At 40.3% G+C, this 22,398-nt stretch overlaps 1 protein-coding gene and 1 non-coding gene across 4 annotated transcripts; both read right to left on the reverse strand.

The window, feature by feature from the left end:
- Positions 1-776: 776 nt before the first annotated feature.
- VGlut (Vesicular glutamate transporter) lies at positions 777-21,325 on the reverse strand. 3 transcript variants are annotated; one of them, XM_070209036.1, is made up of 9 exons: positions 10,687-10,910; positions 10,298-10,573; positions 9,046-9,435; positions 5,020-5,350; positions 4,157-4,393; positions 3,105-3,755; positions 2,855-3,040; positions 2,571-2,786; positions 777-2,504 (listed from the first exon to the last, which is right to left on the reverse strand). In XM_070209036.1, the coding sequence occupies exons 3-9, from the start codon at positions 9,093-9,095 to the stop codon at positions 2,280-2,282; spliced, it is 1,896 nt and encodes a 631-aa protein (XP_070065137.1). In that variant the 5' UTR covers positions 9,096-9,435; positions 10,298-10,573; positions 10,687-10,910; the 3' UTR covers positions 777-2,279. The 3 variants fall into 3 exon arrangements, with proteins under 3 accessions (XP_070065137.1, XP_032294194.1, XP_002051966.1); XM_032438303.2 differs by lacking the exons at positions 10,298-10,573; positions 10,687-10,910 and adding an exon at positions 21,060-21,325; XM_002051930.4 differs by having other exon boundaries at positions 10,298-10,910.
- Positions 14,091-14,162, reverse strand: TRNAC-GCA (transfer RNA cysteine (anticodon GCA)). The gene has a single exon. It is a non-coding gene; the product is annotated as a tRNA-Cys (tRNA).
- Positions 21,326-22,398: the final 1,073 nt, after the last annotated feature.

The raw sequence follows: 22,398 nt of genomic DNA on the forward strand, positions 1-22,398 counted from the left end.
TAATTTGATTAATATTACATTTTTTATAGAATACTCGCTACTAAGTACTTTTTCTGTTGTTATATAATACATTTAATACGATTATTGGTGATGTCAACAAAGTAAGTGCGTCTATATAAAAGAAAAATGATATTAAAAACAAAAGATGAAATTAAGAGAGTGCATATAAGAGATAAATCATATCAAAAATAAGTGATACAACTAAGAGAGTGCATTTGAGATAAGCGTAAATGAAATATTTGTAAGGTGCATTGCATAATATCAAGTTAGTGAAACAACAATTATGTGCAGTATATAAAGTGCGCTGAATAAAATTAAAAAAAAAATGGACTTAAATCATAATTAAGTATGAATGCAATCATATTTTAACTTTGTGCTATTCTAAGTATGTACAGTAAAATTCTTTGTTCTTCGTCTTTTTATATGCATACATAAAGAGTGAGAAATAAAAAACTTCTGCTGAGCTTAATTTAAAAAATTAAAATTTGGATATATATGAATAATAAAAATATAAATATTTGTATTATCTAACAATAATGTTCATAATATTTAATAATACAAATATTTATATTTTTATTTAGATTTAATTTAAATGCAATAAAATAAATATGATTAAAATTAATAATAATAATATTATATTATTTTTAATAATAAATTAAAATGTGCATTAATTTTGAAGAAAGTGCAGCATAAGCATAAAATGATTTAGAAAATAATTTAAATAATACAAACAAAAGAAGTTTAATAAAAATAATATTCAAATAATTCAACACTAATAGGTAATAAATAATAACAGAAAAAAACGCATATTAATTTAAGACCCAGCAGTTTTACCTACAGATATTCTTGTTGTTTACGTTATATAAAAAAATGTTAGAGTAAAATGTTTAAGATGTAGCGAAGAGCATATGAAGACCAATTCTGAGGTTATTGGCGTCTAATGCTAGCTACTATCAGACTAAGCTAGTATATGTTTTAGTACCTATATCATGCCATATTCAAGTCCTGCTGAACCAATGTGCAAATACAAAAGCATATATATATGTGTGTATATAAGAGTACCGACAACATAACGAACTAAAATACTATAACTATATGTATATCTGATTTATAGTGGTTATATAATGCATAAGTATTTGTTTATATGGGTTTTAGAGTTTATCATTCGTGCCGAACATCAACAATTGCTTATTGTTTAGAATTGTTTAGATTAAAATTTACTAATGCTTAGATATAAATGACATTTAGAGCCGGGTGTTTATCATACACAGAAGAATATCATCAACGGTAATACAACTTGCAGCTTTCACTTTCATTTTCATTTTCTGTTATGTTTTAGCTACTTGAATAATTAACAACAATAATTCGCTATATATTATAGTATATGTAGCTATAAAGTGACTATATAATTTATGGTTTTAAATTATTTATAATAATATTTCAATAACGATTTGAGACGTGCTGTGTTTGTGTCTGGATTATGTCTGTTTATGATATACACAAATGTCAAATATTATTTTATTTAATTTTTCGATTTGTTTATTAATATGCTGGAGCTTGTAAATAGAAATTTCGCGGAAGCGATGCTTAAAAGTAGGCTATATATTTGATTTTGTTTTCTATTTATACCCTGAACCCATTAAAAATTAGACACGAATTTGGAGATCTGCTTTCATCTTCTTGGTAAATACCGATTTCGAGGTATGGCCTATTTGTAGATACCTTCCCTATTTTATCAGAATTGAGAACTCATTTTTACAGGGTATACACACACTATTTTGTGCCACTTTAAAGCCCTTAAAATTGCATTTGGATCAGACTTTAAGTCCCAAAGTTAATCAAGGAAGCATTTGCTATGCATAGAGACAGAAATGACAAAATATCTATAACGGCAGCTCGTCATGGGTTCAGGGTATCTCCCAGTCGTGCCCTTCCGACTATAGCACTATTCTTTATTATTTTATTTCTTGTGATTTGTGTGCGGCGAGAAGTTAAACGATATCTTTCGTGTTCTGTATACGCGTACAATATGTAGTTGCTCTGTTAGGTACATAGTTTCATTGTGTTAGTGTCGTGAGAGTTTTGTTTGGTTTCGTTATTTTTTGTATGTAGAAATTCGTTAGACTCGGGTCTGAAGTTGCTGAATAGTTAATGGTCTTGCTGTTAAATATATCGCGTATAGTATCTTATATACAAATCAACCCCATCAGGAACAAACAATAAACGGCTTTTTGCACTAGAACTAAAAGCTAATTTATATCAGATTGTGGCATTGATTCTTACTGCTGCTGATAGGCCGGCTGCTCGTAGGGATTCGTCGAGGGCGGTATTTGCCCTTGCGTGTAGTCGTAGGCATTGTCCACATACGGCGGCTGGGCGGGCTCCTCGGCAATGGGTGCTGACGCTGCCAATGCAAATGGATTGTTGGCCACGTGCCCGGTGGCGCCATAGCTAATGGCATTCGATTGCTGCATTTGGCTCTGCTCCGTATACTCCGGTGCGCCCTGAAAAATGGGGGGGTTAGATTGTGTCACCAAAGTACCTTAGCCCTGGCGTGTTGCCCGACTTACAAATTGTGTTTCCTTCATGTATGTGCCCAGCATGCCCGCCTGGCTGGGATCATCGTGTGTGATGGCGCCCGCTGGAGGTGCCCACACCTGCTGCTCCTCAGGCGGCGGCTCGGCCCATGGCTGCAACTCGCCGGAGGCAAAAATGCCATAGAAAGTGCAGCCAATCAAATGAACACAGGCGGCCAGTGTAAACACCGTTGTCCAGCAGCCAGTCGGCTGTAATCAGAGCAAAAAGCTTGGGTAACTCGGTAGCTGAACCAAGCGCTGAGCAAATCTCAACTTACATTCGCTTGGATGAGCCCGTCCAGCGCATAGGGCACTATGATGCCAGCCAAGGTACCAATGCCATTGGATAAGCCCATCAGGATGCTCGCGTATCGAGGCGCTATATCCAAATGATTCACATTGTAGCCGGAGATGGCAAAGCCACTGAAGGCGACGCCGCAGGTTAGCGCAAACATGGCGCCCGTCTACAAGAAGGACTAGCTGTATATATCGCCGGGCCGCTGACCAGCCCCACTGCCCAATACTCACCGCCGTGGAGGAATGCGCGACAAACAGAAAGAATAGACCCTCCATGCCAAAGCCGCCGCAGTTGAAGAGCTTGCGCACATTCGTCGTGGAGAGTATGCCATTTTTGCGCAAATGATCCGCCAGCATGCCGCCAAAGGGCACGATTGTGGTCATTATCAAATGGGGCAACGAGCCCACAAAGCCCGCCTCCTCCACCTTAAAGCCAAACTTGTGCTTGAGGAACGATGACTGAAACAGCACCAGTAAATAAAAGTTCCAGGAGCGGCAAAAATTTGCCACTATAATCGCATAGACGGGCATGGAGCGCAGCATTTGGCGCCACGGAGTTGTCTTGAACGACGGCATTGTTGGATGCGCCGATTCGCCCAGCGATTTCTCAATATACTTCAGTTCGGGTATGCTAATGGCGGGATGCTTGCGCGGATTCTCAAAGCACAACCAAATCCAGAACAGGTACCAAATGATGCCAAATGCGCCATACGCATAGAAGGGCGCCTGATAGCCAACGGCATCGGCCAGCAGCCCGGATAGCGGCAGACCCACCACGACGCCCGCATACGAACCGGAGAAGGCCAATGTGGCCAGGCGGGAGCGCTCCATGGGTGGCGCCCAGAAGCGCCAAATGCCGTGACAAGCTGGATATGTTACGCCCTGTGGATGGAGTGAAGCAGTTGCTCAAAATGATTGCAAAGCCAAGCTGGCACACACACACAGGCACACACCCACGCACAGGCACACACCCACTCGCACACAAAGAAATCGCATTAAAATAAATGCTTTTGTTATTTTCGTTTTCATTTTTTTTTTTTTTTTTGTTGTGCCCAACCCCCGGTTTAGGACATGTTTTCATTTCACATATTTGCTTTATCATAAAGCAAAATCCTTCCACTTACCCGCCACACCCACCCCCGGCACAGACAACGCCCCGCCCCCAAAGAATAGTCATGTAATCCTTCTTAGCTTTGATCTGTCGCCGGGTTGGCGAAAAATTCGAAATCGAAATCGAATTTGATTTGGAATTTAGATGTTTTTTTTTCTCCTTGTATACTTACCTCAAAGAGTCCCTGCAGCACGCGCACACATATGACCACATGGCCGTGCATCAGAGTCATCGCGAAGGGCACAAACAGATGCAGCGAGGCGGAGCTTACAATCGAGAGCCCGAAAATCTTGTTCGCCGGAAACTTGGATGCAATAAAACCGCCGGGTATTTGTGTAACCAGATAGCCCCAAAAGAAGGATGAGTCCACATGGCTTTCCACAGCAACTGTCCAGTTCATAAAGACGGTCTATCGAGAGGGGGAGAGAGAGCGTGTCAAAGAGATTGAATCGGAGAGAGAGAGAGAGCAAGAGGCTGAGGCTAAGCAGCCGAGCCTAAGAGGAAGAGTCACAATCATTAAAATTTGTGCCGCGGGCCTTTATTAACGAGCGACAAGCGGAAGCTATGCGTATATATGTGTTTGTGTGTGTGTGCTTGGCTGTATGTGAGTGGGCGTGACTATGTGTGTGACTTTTGAGTGATGTGAAAACGCACACACATATACACTCTAATTGACAACAGCTTTGCCATCAAATGAAGCAAATTTAATCCCAAACTCCACTCATGTCTTTTATGTCTCCTTAGATGGTATTATAACATTTTATTTTTCAGTTATTCGCTTGGAGAACAACATTGAAAACTTGGTTTTTTGAATTTTTATAACTTTAACTTGGAAAAGTACCAGAAGATTGTTCCATACAAAAATTAATTGTTTGATGAGTTTTCGCATGAGTTTAATGATTTAATTTTAGGATATAGCGATCCGCTGTTTATGAGAGCTATATTTCCCTCTGCAAGGGTATTATATATTCCACAATTCGTCTGAACAGTTTTGTTTGTCAGTTGAGCTCCTTTCAGCTTGTATTGGCTGCTTACCCCATTGTGCTCGCCTTTAAGCTTGGCGGCTGACATGTTGCAACGCATGCCGAAGGCAATCATGAATCCCACGCAGGCCATTGTAGCGATGGTGTACCGTGCCGGCATGCAGGGGCATTCCGCCTTGCAGTACTTGTCGATTTTGCGCAGCGGCGGCCTTTCGATCTCCTCGAAGGAGGCGGGCGAGTCCGGTCGATCGTCGTCGTCGTCATAGGCGTGTCCGCCGCCGGGGCCGCGTCCCTCGCGTTCGCCACCCTCCATTTCCTCATAGCCGCCGTGTCCGCCATGGTAGCTCTGCGATATCTCGAACTTCTCCATATTCGGCTTGAGGCTGCAAAGATGGTAAGGCAAGCACAGAGGGCATAACTCATGCCAATTAGTTGACAGCTGCAGCGAAATGGGGCAGCAACAGGTGAGAAGGCGTGACAAAGGGAGAGAGGCATTTGGTCAGGGGGAACAGCGTGTAAAAACACAAATATTTTCAGCTTGTTAGAGTAAGAAACCCCTCCACCTCAGCGCCCAGCTGGACCGCTGCTGCCTGTTGTTTTCCCAGCGGCATTTGCGGCTTCTTTGGGGGTTGGCATCGAGTCATCCAATTGAAATAGAATTCAATTTTATTAAGTGCCGATAGACCGGGGGGACATTTCAAGTCGATTTGGCTGCCAGGTAGCGATTTTTTAACTTTTCTCGATTTGATTTCTCTTGATTTATAAATCAGATTGCGGCTTAAAGCTCGCCATTTAACAGCGTTTACCGCACTGACAAAGGCTGATTGATGACAGCCTGTGTATTTTGGCTTAATGTATGACAATGTGGTGGGAGCAACGGCAAAGGCCGCATTAACCCTGCCTAAGTGACACATCAGCATTGATAACCTCATCAGAGGCTGCGTTAACAACTCCCTTCGGCTCTGTCTCTCTCTGGCATTTCTCTTCATAAATATCCAGACATTCGCCTGGCCTCCGCCCCAAAACAAACTAATAAGAAGCCACCAGCAAAAAAAAACAACAAAAAAATGCCACTACTGTAGAACGGAGCCACATCCGAACATCCCAGCGTCGTCTTCGCCGTCGCCGTTTGTCACATAACTCAAATGTCTGCTAGCAAAGCTACCCTCGTCTGGTCACGCAGCTTCCTTGTAGTCCTTGCGCCTTGACCGACTTTAATGCCGGCTCGTCTGACGCCAATTTTATGCGCTATTTATGGCCACTCGCATACATTTATGCGTTGTGAACATTAGAACTTTGTAGCAATGTTTGTCAGCAATCGAAAAGACACAGCAATAGCTATTGGCAAGGAAAATGCTATATCCTCGGGTAATTATCTGTTTTTTTTTTTTAAGAAAATCCTTCTTAGGTTGAAAAAGAGTATTTTTACTAAACTGTTTGCCCTGACTAATTGATTGATGATAAATAAATAAAGCCCAACCCATTAGAGCTAAGAAATTGCATATTTTACAATAAGAGCGGAATTTTTAGAATTCCCACCGCAATTGTGAAAAATTGGTGGTTGGCATTTTCATAGGAGAGTTTACCCAATATTTTGACTACAAAATTGGAAAGCGCATATCGAATTCGTGCTAAGAAAAATTTCAATTGTGTTTGGCTTTCTGTTTTCTTTTTATTTTTTTTGCCGCCTTGATAAACTATTCCGCAAGTTTTTCAGCCACTTATTTGGCGCGTTTGATTGTCAGTAAAAATTTTGCAGACTTTAGGGCGCCGCATAGATTATGGCTAACTGGCGCCGCCAAGTCAGTTGAAGTCAGTTGTGGAAGCTGGCAGTTGGCATAAAGGTTGCTTTAACTTGGCCACAATGGCGCGCCCATTAGGCGGGCATTTAGCTAGAAAACGGGGCCAAATGTTTGACTTGGCGGCTTGTTAGCGTCATGAGAGTGCGACTCCTTCGAGTCAATTCAACTCGACAATTCTAATTTCATTTACAACAAAGGAGCTGGCGCTGAGTGGCGGCAGCTTGTCCTTGAAGTTGCACACGCATCTGGAATTTCTTCGCGACGCGCTCTTCGAGTGCCACTCAGCTTCAGCTACAGATCCTGTGTGTGGTTGGCATCCTGGCAACCATTGAATGGCTCGTAAAAATCAATTTCATTTGCGTGCAGCCTTTTGAATTTCAAGCAGCCCCTGCCTGCTGCCGCTGTCTGTTGCCTGTTGGTATGCAATACACTCTTTTTTTTTGCCAATGCTTAACACATTCCTTAATGAAAGCGAGCCGCAATGGCAGCTCACCTATTGTTCCAATTTCTAATTTGCGCCCCGAAAAGTCCTTGAGAAATCAGTTGTACAATTTCACTCGCACTGAGTCCTGTGTCGCGTGAGAGCGTGCTCATAAAATTGCATACCAGAAATATTCACACACATCTTGCTCCTGTGCTGGCCCAATATGAGTCTCATGACTCTTTATTGTGTTGTTTGCGCCAGCAACTAGCACTTGATGTATTTGCCACAGCAGCTGCCTCGGGAGCTGGCGCCGGCTTCCGTTTGAGCACGTGCCGCAGCTGGCAACGTGCACGGAATTCCTGAGCCAACGGTGGGCATCCTGAATGTCTCGGCATGCCATTGCGTTCATTCCCACCATAACTGACGGACAGACTGAATGACTGACTAATGCACAGACTTACTGATTGATCGATTGATTGACTGACTGACTGAGCAAAGTTGTGCGCGAGTTCTTCAGCTTCTTAACAAATTTTTATGCGTCTCAATAATTTTATAACTTTGCGAGGCTTCATCATAGCTGGGGACTGACTGATGGACAGAAAAACTGACTGACGGAATGACGGATTGATTGACGTCTTAGCTTTTTCATCTGCTTGAGGCATGTTGACTGACGTATTAGTTGGAAACCAAATAAACTGATGCACAGACTGATTGAATTGATTGAACGACTGACCATCTTGTATGTTTGACTAGCTGACGGGCCAAAAAACTGACTGAGTGATTGACTGACTGATTGACTGACTAACTGACCGGCTAACCGACTAACTGACTAACTAACCGACCGACTGACTAACCCACCAATTGACTGAACGGCTGACTGACTGAGAGATTGACTAACTGATTGAGTGACTGATTGACTGACTGACTGAAAGGCTGACTGATTAACTGACTGACTGACTGATTGACTGACTGGCGGACTGACTGAGAGATTGACTGACTGGCTGAAGAACTGACTGACTCATGCTGCGCGCAAAATCTGCAACTTTTTGCGGCGCCTTTAATGACTTGTTAAGCATGCCAATAATTTTACAACTTTGCGACGCGGCACAACGCGCGACAGCGACACGTGCCCAACTTTCGCGACGCCAGCAAATCTCTCTCATTCCCTTCTCTCTTGCTCTCTCTGTCTCTCTATAACTAAGTACTTGGGCATATTTACTTCTACTCGTCGCTCCCATATCGAGTCCCACATCATCCTTTGCATGGTCAAGTTCAACCAACCACGCAGATTGGTGTGAGTCAAACCTGATCAACGTTGCGTTAAATTAAATTTTTTTTTATTCATTTCATTTCAGTTTTTTCCTAAACCTATTTGATTGCATTCATATTTCAGTCTCGGCATATTGCCCAGTCATCATTTGACACTGTGCAACAAACTTTCTAATTTTAGACTCGAAAATGAGAAAAAGCCATAAAGTCGAAAGGAGAAATAAAAAAGAACTTGCCACAAAGTCGAAATACCTCCCAACCATTTATCTAACTATATTTGGTGGATAACAATTTAAGTAATTGATCCAATGTAGCCCGCGAATTGCATATGAAAATATACACGACTTGCAATATTTTCAATACAACGGGCAATTTTATATTAAGCACCTTATTGTTTTCTACAAATTTTCAAGCAGAGCCTGAAGTCCCTGCCTTGAGCTGCTTCAAGCCGTAAACCCAACAAGCGATATATGTATTCAATAACTGACAGCCATTATAATCTAATATATCTTATAATTTCGGCTTTTTATAGATTAAAAATTCTGTTGCTCAGTGTAAAATCATGGTATACAATTCGACTCACCCGCTGAAAACGCCCGTCGCCTTCTCCTTAAACGCCGTCAAGCCCTTCATGATGCGGCTGGTTGATGGACTTTTTGTTTTTGTTCACTGGCTGCGCTCACTTGTTGTTGTTGTTGTGGTTGTTGTTGTTGCTCTTGTTATCGTTTGTGCGCATAAATATTTTGTTGCCTACTTCACGGCGGCTGAGCGCTGTACTTTTGGGCGTGTCGAATCAGCAGGAGGCCAATTTTGAAGCAGTCATCAACAAATTTTATAACTCAATTTTGGTTGGTTCGTTCTGGCTCTGGCTGAGTGGGGGGGAGGCTTCAGTGGGCCGCCATTCGACTGTTGTTGTTGTTGCTATTCGTTGTTGTTGTTGTTGCAGCCGAAAGGTGTTGCATTTTTACAGTGCCTGCCAAAAAGATATGCAACATTATTAATGTAATTTTTGTGTGTGGGCTCGTGTTTTGCTGCTGATAAGCGAATCCTACAAAAAGCCTCATAATTTGCCACATTCGTCGTCTTATTTGTTGTTTTGTTGGTTGCAAATGTTGCCAGGACGTTTCTTAAGCCGATTATGTTCATAAATTTGCTTGGTAGCTGATAGTCGAGTGGAATTGAGACTAGCAATTGGTTTCCCTTAGGGTGGTTTGGGTGGGGCAGAGTAGTAAATTATTTGCTAAATATTCAGGGTACAAAAAAGTGTATCTGCGAGATTTGGATATATCTTTCTGGGAGGTCACTATGTTTAGAATTTTTTTTTTCAGTTTTTCAATTTAAAAAATTTAACTATATTACTATTAATTATTTAGGAACACTTTAGATAAATCTTTTTAAATGCACACTGAATAAATATGTTAAATAATAGTTTAAAAATATTTAAAAAAATAAATTGTAAAATTTAGGAAAACTTTTTTTTGTTTGAATGTGGAACTTTCCCGAATAGAAGATGCTTGGTTTTTACTGTGATAAAATGTTATTCCACCATTTATCGAGGAATGGATCTGAGAGATATATATTATGCTAAGAGAAGAATATTATGTATTGCATAATATGCCATATACCATTTGAATAATTCTAAAAATTATCTTTCATATAAACCAAAGTATACATTGTCTTTTGTCTTTAGCAATTGCATTTATATAGTTCTAAGAATATCCGAAATCTATTCATATGACTCCCTCTCTGAATAAATATGGAAAAATCAATGGCTATCTATATGCAATCGTCACATACAACATTTGACCTTTCGTTGTTCTCTGGTTCTCACTTACATTGCTCGCATTATATTGCGTAATCCATTCTGGCGCTTTTCTCGATTATGTAATCGCTTCACGTAATCCCAAACAAGTTATCGTAATATTTTATGGTTATATTTTATTTTAGTTATTTGTTTATTGTAATTTAATAATTATGCAACAAAATTTTAATATTTTAAAATAACTTTTTTTTGGTTATGATATCACAAATAAGGTACACAGATTATAGATATATATGTATATACATATATTTAGACGTAGCTCAAATCGCATTTAACATAACACGTAACGCTGCAAAAAGAACAAGAGATGCGAATTTTTACAGAACGTGTTAGGATTAGACACAAATTTTAAGTGACGTAAATGATTTTTTTAGGTTAGGTTAGTTTTATAGAGTTTCTCACGTTTTCTAAGCAACACACGCCCGCCAAAAAAAAAAATAAGGTAAATTTCTAAAACTAATTAGAAATTAAAAGTTAAGCTCTTTCTAGAGCCGGCGCGACAGAATTCAGACAGAGTTGAGGACAAGCCCGGCGGCAATCTCCGACAGCAACGATGACGACAACAACGACGACGCGGTTGCGGATGGTGTTGACGATCCGCGTTCAACTCTGTCTGAAGACTGTGCGGCAGTCAGGCGCGAACATGGACCACGCGAGGATCAGACAATGCCAGAAACTCAGGTGGCGCGGCCAGAATGCGACAGTTGCAACATGGGGCAAGTACATAAGCAGCTGTCTCCGTCGCATGTGGCAAGGCAACCTGAAGCTGGAAGCTATGTATATATATTAAGTGGGGGAGGGGGACTGTTGTATGTGGGTGCTTCTTGGTATATACACTGGAAATTTTCGACTACTGGAACTGGAAGGCGTACGCGTGTTCATTTCTCAAAGAGTTTTACGAGAATTCCAACACGATTTTTCAGCTGATTTTCGAAAGCACAAAGTTAGTATTAACTTATTGTTATTTAAGCAAGATATATGCGACTATATATAAATATATATATATATATATATATATATATAGATATAGCCACTATATTGGCACACTCACTGGCACTAACGCTGCGGCGCTGGCTTGGCCTCAGCAGGACAACGCACGAAGTGAAACTAACGGCACAGGCATGTGCCCTTCTTGTCTGGCCAGCCAGCGGATGCCCTGGTCCAGATTATGCTCCGGCAACATAATCAACAGAGGCCATCCCGCTCGCACACATACGCAACACACGCCGTGACAGCACGAGTGTGGTGAAAAGCTTCAAAGGAGCAGCTGCGCAGGCTCAGCCTTGAGGCTGTGCAGGAATTTCAGCGTAGCGCAGCATTGGCCAAGGGTTGATTGGCAACAGTAGCAAACCGTACGAGCGCCCCCCCTTTGGAGTGGGGGCAAACCACCTGACCGGCGTTCACCAATCAGCGTGCACCTCCAGCCATGCTCTATACATATGTATATAAGCTTGGAGCAAGTGACGCTCGGGGAATGGCAATGCCAATGTTTGCTGGCTGGCATGCCAACAATGTGAATCTCAGCGGTGCATGAAATGCTATTAACATGTTGCCACGCCATGCAGCTTTGTTTTGTTACCATATATATGGTTATTATGGCCATTTCTCCTGGCTGGCTGGCTGGTATATACACACATATATAGCGCAAATGTCAGCCATTTTGAATATTTACATTGTTTGCTTTCAATCGCTTTTCCATCTTTCCCGCTAGGTTTGAGTGGTGCGTGGTTGGCTCTCGATTTCCACGATTTATGATGCACAATACAACAATGTCTTTTGGCCAGAAATCGCATTCAATTTGTTATTGATTGCCCGAGCTGAATGGTCCAAGTCCAGTTTCAGTTTAAATAAACGAGAGAGTGGCTACGTTTCATCAGGCTATTTGAAATATTGCAGTTTGTCGTGCTTGTTCCGCCATGAAAATGAATTAATTCTAGCTTATCATGGTAAATGGCTGCCCTTTTGAATTACTGCCAGGAAAACTGTGTCAATTTAGTGAAGGACAATAAATTATATTGTCATTAGGTTGATATTTTGTGAAAACAATTAATAATTGTCAACGCAATCCAATTATCCTTTTAAATTTATAATCCTACTGATCACTAATTAGGCAGCACGACAATTGGTGTTATACAAAATTTTCGTATTTTATCAGTTCCATTAAATAAATAATGGCAATAAACAATTTTTCCTTTGTTCGGAGTAATATAATATTCAAATATTATAGCTTAAGTTAAGCGTACATAATATTGACTTTTCATTCCGAATCTATACAGTCTTCCAATTCACAATTTTAAATTTATTAATTTATGTATATAGTTATAAAAATGAATAAAATGTATAACATTTTGAATTTACATTTTTTTGTTGTTAATTTTTACAAATATATGTTCGATTGCACGACTTCGATACCTACCTTTCGACGATCGTTCCTATGGCAGCTATACAGAGGTCCGACTCAGTCGGCTCCGACATACATATATGCTGGCTGTAACAGAAAGAAGGGCCCATGCTAAATTTAAAACAGAGAGACTAGTTCGTATGGAAACAAACTGACGGATGCACGGACAGACGAACAGACGAATACGGCTATCAACTCGGCTGTTGATGCTGATCTAGATTATATATACTATTTGGGATCGGAGATGTTATAAAAAAGTAAATGTTATAAATGTATTATACTTAACAAAATTTATAATTAAATCAAATTATATCGGCAAATTCTATACATGAAAGTACACATAGTAACGCACACGACATCCGTAGAATCTCAAAGTTCTAATAAAAGTATCCACTAATCATCGCCAACACTCAGAGCAACTGCCTCATTTCCCATAGCAAAAGCAACCAATTCATAATCCATAAAGCCCAATGGCTCTTAGAATTCTCCATCTAAGTACTTTGCTGTATCTCCGCCTGCTCCCCCTGGACCAGAGCAGCTGCCCTGGCGAAGTTGCTAATACGACGCATGGGCCTAACCCTCATAAGCGTAAAGCAAACAGACAAACAGTTGCAACTCAGCCAAAAGCTATAATAAAGTTGCGGATGTAAATAGCAACAACAACAACAACAACAACGAGAATAGCAACAAGCAAGGAAAAACTGGGAAATGAAATGAAAATCAACAAAACAGCAGTCATAGCCGCAAAGGATTTTCACAAGGTTTTTTTTTCCATCCAATACGCAAAAGGATACATAACAAGGCGAAGCCAACAGGAAGTGAGAGCCGCCCAGACAGTCGGGCAGACAGTCGACAACATTCAGAGACTATGTGGCGTCTACAACAACAAGCCAACAATATTCAGCTATGATATTAAATTTCCAGAAATTTTCGGCAGAATATCTCTATGTGTGTGTGTGTGTGTGTGCGTATGCTTCCGTTTTACTATTTAAACAAAGCGATTAAGGGTGCGCATCCTGCGCCGAAAAGCAGCCAACAGAAATCACATTGATTGACATAAATGAAGAATAATCGAATTGCGCTCATAAAACTCCAAACTAAGTGCCAGCCCAAGCGGCGGCTCAAGTGTCATTCTATCTAGCAAGGCACAGTGGGCTTGACATTTACTTTAGCTCACATTTTACATAAACATTGGCAACATTTTAAAAATTATTAAATAGCATTTCCATAAAATTTTATTAATGTTATAAATACATTCTCTAGAACTATTAATAGTCTTAAATTTAATATCTCATTTCGAATGTTCTCTTTATTTAAGCGACCATTAAAAACAAATCTGAAAATTAAAAACAAAAATTGTTTTGCTCTTCTAAATTTTTATTCTGCTAAAAGAGAACATGGATACAGGGGACACCCGGGTTTGAACCGGGGACCTCTCGATCTGCAGTCGAATGCTCTACCACTGAGCTATATCCCCATATATTTCTCATAAAACTCTTGCTAAACTTGCATTTTCTTTAAATAAACACCACTGTGCAGCCCTCTAAATTGTAGGCGTGGGCTTTTTACCCAGCCTCATAAATTGTGCGAAAAAAGTGTCAAACTTGAGTTGACAGGCGGCGGACAGGAGTGGATTGGGAAGCGCGGGGACACAGGCATGATGCGCACGTCAGCGGTAATTAGTGCAGCGGCGCCCAAAAGTCGACTACAATTTCATTGGGCGACAATTTGTTGTTGTTGCTGTTGTTGTTGTTGCTGCTCTTGCACTAATTACAAAATAACTTTTGCCGCCTTTTTCTCTGGCTGCGTTGTCATCTTTGTTGGGATTCCCCGTGGCGTCTATGATGTATGGCTTTTCGTTAGAGGGGGTTAACATTTTGTGGGAGTTTGGCCGCATCCGCTTATGGATTACAGACAGCAAAAGGCTTTCGGTTTTAATTACCAGCCACGAGCGGCTTTAAACATTTTGTTTCGCCAAATTTAAGCAAACACAGAAATATGCTAGAGATTTTGGCAAGAGCGTAAAGTCTGCGAATGGTCATCAGCAGTAGGCATGGACATGGACATGGACTTGGACATGGACGGCTTGTTGATTTAGCAGATTCATGCTGTCAATCCACACGTCCACCCACTCAATCACAGACTAAACGCTGCGCTCGGCTCGATAAGCGCGTGCCACCGTAAACCGTAAACCGTTGGCCGTAAACCGAAACCGTAACCGAAACCTGCCAACGCGATGGGCTTGTTGTTGGGGGTGTGTCGCCCGAGGAGGGTTGTGGGCATATCTGTGTGGCACGAAAACGATTTCGCTTTCGTCAGCCAGAGATTTAATATTTATTTTTGTTTGTGTGCAAATAGCTGGAAGCGTCACAGATATGAGACGCAGCACGTATTGGTTGGGTTGCTCAAGCGGATTCAACTTGTTTTGCCAGTTATTAGTTTTGAGACTGTGATAAAAGTGCTTGTCTTATGCCTTCAATTCCAACTGTGTGTAGTCGACACAACGGTAATGGGAAACGATGTTTGCATTCCTGGGAAAACTTTAGTTCGCTAACATCTAGCTTTAAGGAAACATATTTTTATTGCATATAATTGGGAAATTTCCAATCTTCATCATGTCCTGTAAATTTACCGTTAAGCGATACCAGCTACTCTTTAAAGGTTGCAACAAGAATAAGTTCGAAGGTGGATATATTCTTGCAGATGCCGCCCAATGGTAAAATAGAAACTGGTCAACTTACAACTGGGCAACATATAAATGTCTTTAGAATCATTTTGTACATTTATGTATGTTTAATTAGCATATGCCCATTATGTGAATAGTGCCAACCCCATCGCGAGCATCCATTAAGGCCAACAACAAATACATTCATCAGGCACATTCATATTTCTAAAGTGAATACAATGAATAACGACACAAAAGCCAAAGTGCCAACAACAAAAGCAAAACGAGCCGCTTGCCTGAGCTGCAACTTTATTTTAAGCTAGAATGCACACACGTTTTGTGCCCCAACCAACCCCCCCGCCAATCCTGGCGCACTGCCTGCCACGACGGGCGACACACCGGAAACGATCCTTTTGCGCCCCGGCGTGTGTCGAGCCTTTATGAGTTTTTGCTTTTTTACCCTCAAAATGCATAAATACTTTGTATATATATGTATATCTCAGTTCGTAGAATGTCTTGATTAATGTTGGCGTGCGTTGGCTTTTAGCCCTACTCCAGGCCTTAGCCCAGCCGCAGATCCACTTTTATTTTGGCACCCTGGACAGGGCAATAAAAATGCTGTCACACATCATTTGGCAGTGTGCGCAAAACCTGCGAAAAACAGTAATTTAAAATTTTTGAAAAATCTAGGTACAATCAGCCGCCGGACACCTGATACCCAGTCCGCTGTGGCGTTGCCATTGGCATTGGCGTTGCCAGCCTGGCATCATAATGAATCTAATCACTTACGCTCGAGTGCATCAATTATACTGCCATCAAGCATCACGGCCTGAACGAGGCGCTGACAAACAGACGGACGTACGGAAGGAGTCTGACAGGCGGCCAGACAAAATGACTGGCGGCTCACACTGACTCCCTGACTCCCTGACTCCCTCTGACAAGCGTGGCAAATGCGACGACCGACAACAAAAAGCCAACAGAAGCGACGAGTCCTTTGTTAACTGCGAAAATTTGTTTGCAGCGTCATCAACAACAGCAACAGCAACAACAACCACGACAAGCTCGTCAACATCAAGTTGATAACTTTATGATATATATATACATATATATGCCCCTTAACTGCCCACAGCAAATGGCAAAATCGCAGTTATGTGGGGTTGTAAAATTCTCGTGCTGCATATAGCAAATGGATTGAGTATGTATGGGAAATACACGTATAACGCTAGAAGATGTTTAGAACTACTTTATTTAAAACTTAAAAATTATAAAATAGATGCCTACATATATTCTGACTATGAATTTAATATATATATATATATATATATATATATATATATATATATATATATATATATATATATATATATATATATATATATCTGAAGAAATCTGGCTAAGAGCACAGTTTAATGTAAAAAGTAGTACGAGTATCTAGTCAGGAGTTCCCGACTAGGGGATTCCCTGAAATTGTTAGCCTGCTACTAATAATAAATAGATGAAGTTACATTGATAATAAAAGAAAATATAAACGTACGTACATAGAAGGTTACTAAGCAAAACATGAAACCCTGGTAGTGGTACTTGAAATCATGAGAATCGCATAGTAATAGCAGAGGAATTTTTGTTGATATGTAAACTTAATTTTCAATATTTTTTTAATATGCGTGCATAAATTAGCTTGTCTTAACTTTCTGAGTACTTATAGAGAATTTATTTTAATGGCTCTTCTCTGGAAGTCCCTCTCACTGAAACCCATAGTTTCCGTGGTCAGCTGTGTGGCACAAAACCACAAAAGTTGTATTTAAGCTGCTGCGTTGAACTTTTCCTCATTATTGAAATATTAAATTTCATTCGCTTTGAAGCGCAGCAAGGACAACGCCTTTAATTGCGAAACATGTGAAGACTTAAAAGTCGTCTTTTATGCGGTTGCCGTCAAAGCGAAACTCAATTAAGCGACAGCTGCCCCCGCCCACGAGAGCTTGTGCATCTGATTTAAAAGTGCTGATACGGCAGTTGGCAGCACAACAAGGACATCAATGAGGATACTTTGTCAGGGTTGCCAGCGACAACCAGAAATGCCCTATTCAAAGATATTTTTAATTGAAATTATCTGATGCTACCTTTGGTAGCAGTCAAATTTTGCGTTTTTCTGCTTTGTTGCCCTCCCAAACTGAATCCGAATCTGATTGATATATATGTATACCACGCATATCGTGGTTGCTGGCTTGGTTGGCAAATATATTGGGTGGCTGTCAACTTGTTTACAACTTGGACGCTAATAGCGGCTTTAAGTCAGCCAAGGATATGCCATAAATCCATGTTAATAACGCCAGGCGATCATCGAAGACCCCCTTTTATTTTTTTGGCCTGCTGCTGAGGCTGGCGAAATTCATTCCCCGAGACGCAAATTCAAAGACATTTAAGTAGATTAAGCGACTTTCATGTTGTCCTCCTCCTCGATGGCAGCCATCAACCCAAATGAACGTCGACAGTAAAACAATTCACCAGGCACGCCCGGTGCAAAGGACTTGAGCACGATACGGCAACGACAACGACATCGACGACAGGACATAAAGCCTGCAATATGCCATGCCACTCTAAAAGGCGACTCTCAAATATGCAAATAGCTCTCGAGCATGGGCGTGGCTCAATGGGCGTTGCAGCAGCAAACAATGAAAGTAAATGCCAAAACATTTTATTGATTATCAGGCGAAAGCTGAGACGGCGGCAAAGCGCACAGTGTGTTGACTATTATTTGCATGACAACAAAAAAGCCTATGACGAAATAATTATTAAGCTGTTTTAAATGTATTATTGGATTATAAGTTAATGGTCCACGATAAATTCGCAATAAAGATGTTCAATAATTAAAAGAAAGAAGTTTTCAGTTGGGTTTTTCTAACTTCCATTTAAAAAGAGCTCACCTGTAAATGCAATATTCACAGATTTCTTAATATTTTTCTTCTCTTCTATCCTGCACACATAAGGGAGGTAAAATTAATTTAGTTCTATACATTTCAATGTGTCGTATAATCACGAACCCAACCTAAAGGCTGGTAGTCGGTTCGAGCTGGGAACCGCATCAACTAAAGTGATTTGGAGTTTGCAACCCTTTCTCAAATGTCTATCAAGTCCCAAGAATAAATTAATTTATGCAACTTAGTATGTATTGAGCTCTAAACCATGAGCTGTGGCCCACTGTGCAGCTCTATAGCTGTTGTCGCTACTTGAGTTGCCATTACGCGGCGCCGGCGAGTATGCTACACTTTTTGCGCTGTCTTACAGCGAGTGGAGAGAGCTGAAGTCACAATTTCAGTTGAAGTTGTGGAGGCTGTGTGTGGGTGTGTGTGTGTGTGTGTGTGTGTTCCAGTGAGAGCATTGAGCATTTTAATAACCGCAGCGAAGCGCACAACTCGTAGTGAAACGAGTGCCATAAATTATGCCACCCACCGGTCGAAAACGGCTGTAACATTGACAGTCACAGTCGTCCTGCGTCCTTTTTTGGCCGCCCGTCGAGCGATTTGTAATACACAACTCGCTGTGCCTCAGACCCAATTTTCAAAAAAAAAAAATAACTCACACTCACTTCGGATTGCGCTTTTGGTCGCACAGTGGGCGTCATTGACGCCCCCGTTTGATGCGTTTGATATATGGGTTGGAAATTTAAACTTTGCAATGCAGGAACAATTTTTAGCTGACAGCAGCCAGGACAATGCGCATCAATTTATATTGTGTAGCACTTGGCTGGTCAATGCGGCGTCATAATGCAATTGTATAATTTTCTTAAAAGCTCCACTCGTCCAATGGGGCCTGGCCGGCAGGTCTTGAGTGCACTTCAGCCAAAGAGCTGGCGCCGGCGATGGCAACGAGCAGCAAGGATCACAAAAGGCATTAGAGAAATTAAAAAGTGCCCCCACCAAATGAACAGTGGACAATGAACCCCAAATGGTCACACATTTGGTCAGTCGGCTACAAAACAATCAGCCAAATGGCGTGAACTGGTCGCATTTAAGGACATTTAGGAACATTTTAGTTAATTGAAACAAGCATCATGCAAATAAAAACTAAAGCGAATCGCATATATAAACAGAATTCAGCACAGCGCAAATCCTTGCCAGCCCGCGCCAGTCACGTCTCGGCCGTGTGGCTTAGGCCTTAAGCTACCTAAAGCGAAGGCGACGACCACCTGTGGCGGCCCGGACGCGACAGGGCCGCAATGTTGTTGCCGCCTCACGTCTCAGGTGCAAATGAAGATTTATAAAATTTGCAAATTGATTCAACGTGCAAGTGTTTTTTAATTTGCCCACCAAGGAAGCTCACTTAATCAAATTTTTATACGTCCTCTGGGGGCACACCCTCACACACACGCTCGCACATTCACACCCAAATGGCTGCGGTCGTCTCGATTTCACCCCTGAGACCGACTGCCAGGGCTCAGTAATTGAGGGTTAAACTAGCGTGTGCCCATCAACAGGTAATTGCTGTTCAGATTGCGATTTTTATGACAACTTGTGGCTTGTTAGCGTAGCATAATTTATGAGCTCTTGTCCCCACTGTCTCTATCTTTCTCTCTTATATTGGCATGGTAGAAATTTCAAAAACTCTCGCAATGAAATTAATCAATCAGCAAAAATATTCTCTGATCTGATGATACTAAGGGCTAAGCCTGGATATTAAAGCGTACTGTCAGCAGAACGTCGTCTAAAGTTAAAATCAAACTAGAAAAATATTTATTAAAATTACAAGTCCCCTTTTTTAAATAATAATAAGCTATGAAAATTAAAAAAATATTTTATGGAAATATATTACCAATTTACTTAAGGCACAAAAAAAAATCGATGGCAACCCATCTGAATCATTTCCAATCATAATATATCTTGAGCTCATGTCTTTACCAAGCATAATCATAATCCAACACAACGTTCTTCTTATAAAAAGTATGTAAAGAAAGTTCTCAAAAAGTGTTTGGTTTTTATCGAATTTTCAACTTGTGCGACACATTAAAAGGATTTGCCTGGCACGTGCACGCACACTTGAATGCCTTTCACGAAATACTACAAAAATATCGCAAAAGTATCTTGAAGTGCCAATTGAAACAAGAGCGAACGAAATTAGCATTTATTTTCAAAGTGCGTGTTTATTTAGCTATTTATTCAATTTTAATTTTAATTTTTTCTCTTTTTCTTTTATTTTATTTTTTCTTATCTGGCAATCAGTCATGCCTAAAGAGCAAATAGATGCGATTACATTTAATTGAATTTTACGCTGCGCCGCGACAAAGCAATGGAAAAATTGTATTAAATTACCAAAAAGAAAAATAATCAAAAATGCGCAACGCGATTGGAAAAAAGGCAAGAAAAAACGTGACACTACAAAATGTTGGCATATTCAAATTTCTCGAACCGTAAGCCGACAAAATTGGCAAGACATTTGGGGGAGGATTTGTTTGTGTTTTTTTTTATTTACTTACAACTAACTGTAAATTATATATTTAATAATGTTTAGGCATTTTACGAATTTAATATGCAGATATGTAATTGAACGTTGTTTCGTGAGTTTATTTTTACTTTGTTTTGGGAAAATTATTAAGACGAGCCAAATTATTCATAAAATAGCCCAATGAAAAATGCATTGCAGTAAATAGTTGTAATAGTAAATAAATAGAAATTTGTATCATAACTAATAAATGTTCGAAAATTTTGAACTCACCAATCATCCAATCAACCGAACATCCATACATGTATATCTGACCTCATTTCCCGAAAAATGCATAGCAGGGCGTCCAATAGTTGTTAAAATCCATTCATATACCTCTAAATTGGCTAGCCCTACTTGAATTTATAAGAATCGAGGAGGAGGGTAGCCGCTGGGCTTAAATAAATATGACAACATTTTTGTTCACATTACACTTTTAGTTTGAAGCCACTGTTAATCACACAAAATAATCAATGAATTTACATCAAAATTGGCTGGCCCTACTTGAATTTTTGAGAATCGAGGAGGAGGGCAGCCGCTGAGCTTAAATAATTATGACAACAAAAAGTTCACATTGCACTTTTAGTTAGAAGCCACTGTTGATCACACAAAATTATCATTGAATTTACATCAAAATTGGCTGGCCCTACTTGAATTTTTGAGAATCGAGGAGGAGGGCAGCCGCTTAGCTTGAACGATTATGACAACATTTTTGTTCACATTACGTTTTTAGTTTGAAGACACTGTTAATCACACAAAATAATCAATGAATTTACATCAAAATTGGCTGGCCCTACTTGCATTTTTGAGAATCGAGGAGGAGGGCAGCCGCTGAGCTTAAATAATTATGACAACAAAAAGTTCACATTACACTTTTAGTTAGAAGCCACTGTTGATCACACAAAATTATCATTGAATTTACATCAAAATTGGCTGGTCCTACTTGAATTTTTGAGAATCGAGGAGGAGGGCAGCCGCTTAGCTTGAACGATTATGACAACATTTTTGTTCACATTACGTTTTTAGTTTGAAGACACTTTTAATCACACAAAATAATCAATGAATTTACATCAAAATTGGCTGGCCCTACTTGCATTTTTGAGAATCGAGGAGGAGGGCAGCCGCTGAGCTTAAATAATTATGACAACAAAAAGTTCACATTACACTTTTAGTTAGAAGCCACTGTTGATCACACAAAATTATCATTGAATTTACATAAAAATTGGCTGGCCCTACTTGAATTTTTGAGAATCGAGGAGGAGGGCAGCCGCTTAGCTAGAATGATTATGACAACATTTTTATTCACATTACACTTTTAGTTTGAAGACACTGTTAATCACACAAAATAATCAATGAATTTACATCAAAATTGGCTGGCCCTACTTGAATTTTTGAGAATCGAGGAGGAGGGCAGCCGCTTAGCTAGAATGATTATGACAACATTTTTTTCACATTACACTTTTAGTTTGAAGACACTGTTAATCACACAAAATAATCAATGAATTTACATCAAAATTGGCTGGCCCTACTTGAATTTTTGAGAATCGAGGAGGAGGGCAGCCGCTTAGCTTGA

This window comes from Drosophila virilis, chromosome 4, assembly GCF_030788295.1.
Source record: "Drosophila virilis strain 15010-1051.87 chromosome 4, Dvir_AGI_RSII-ME, whole genome shotgun sequence".
Taxonomy (NCBI): Eukaryota; Metazoa; Arthropoda; class Insecta; order Diptera; family Drosophilidae; genus Drosophila; species Drosophila virilis.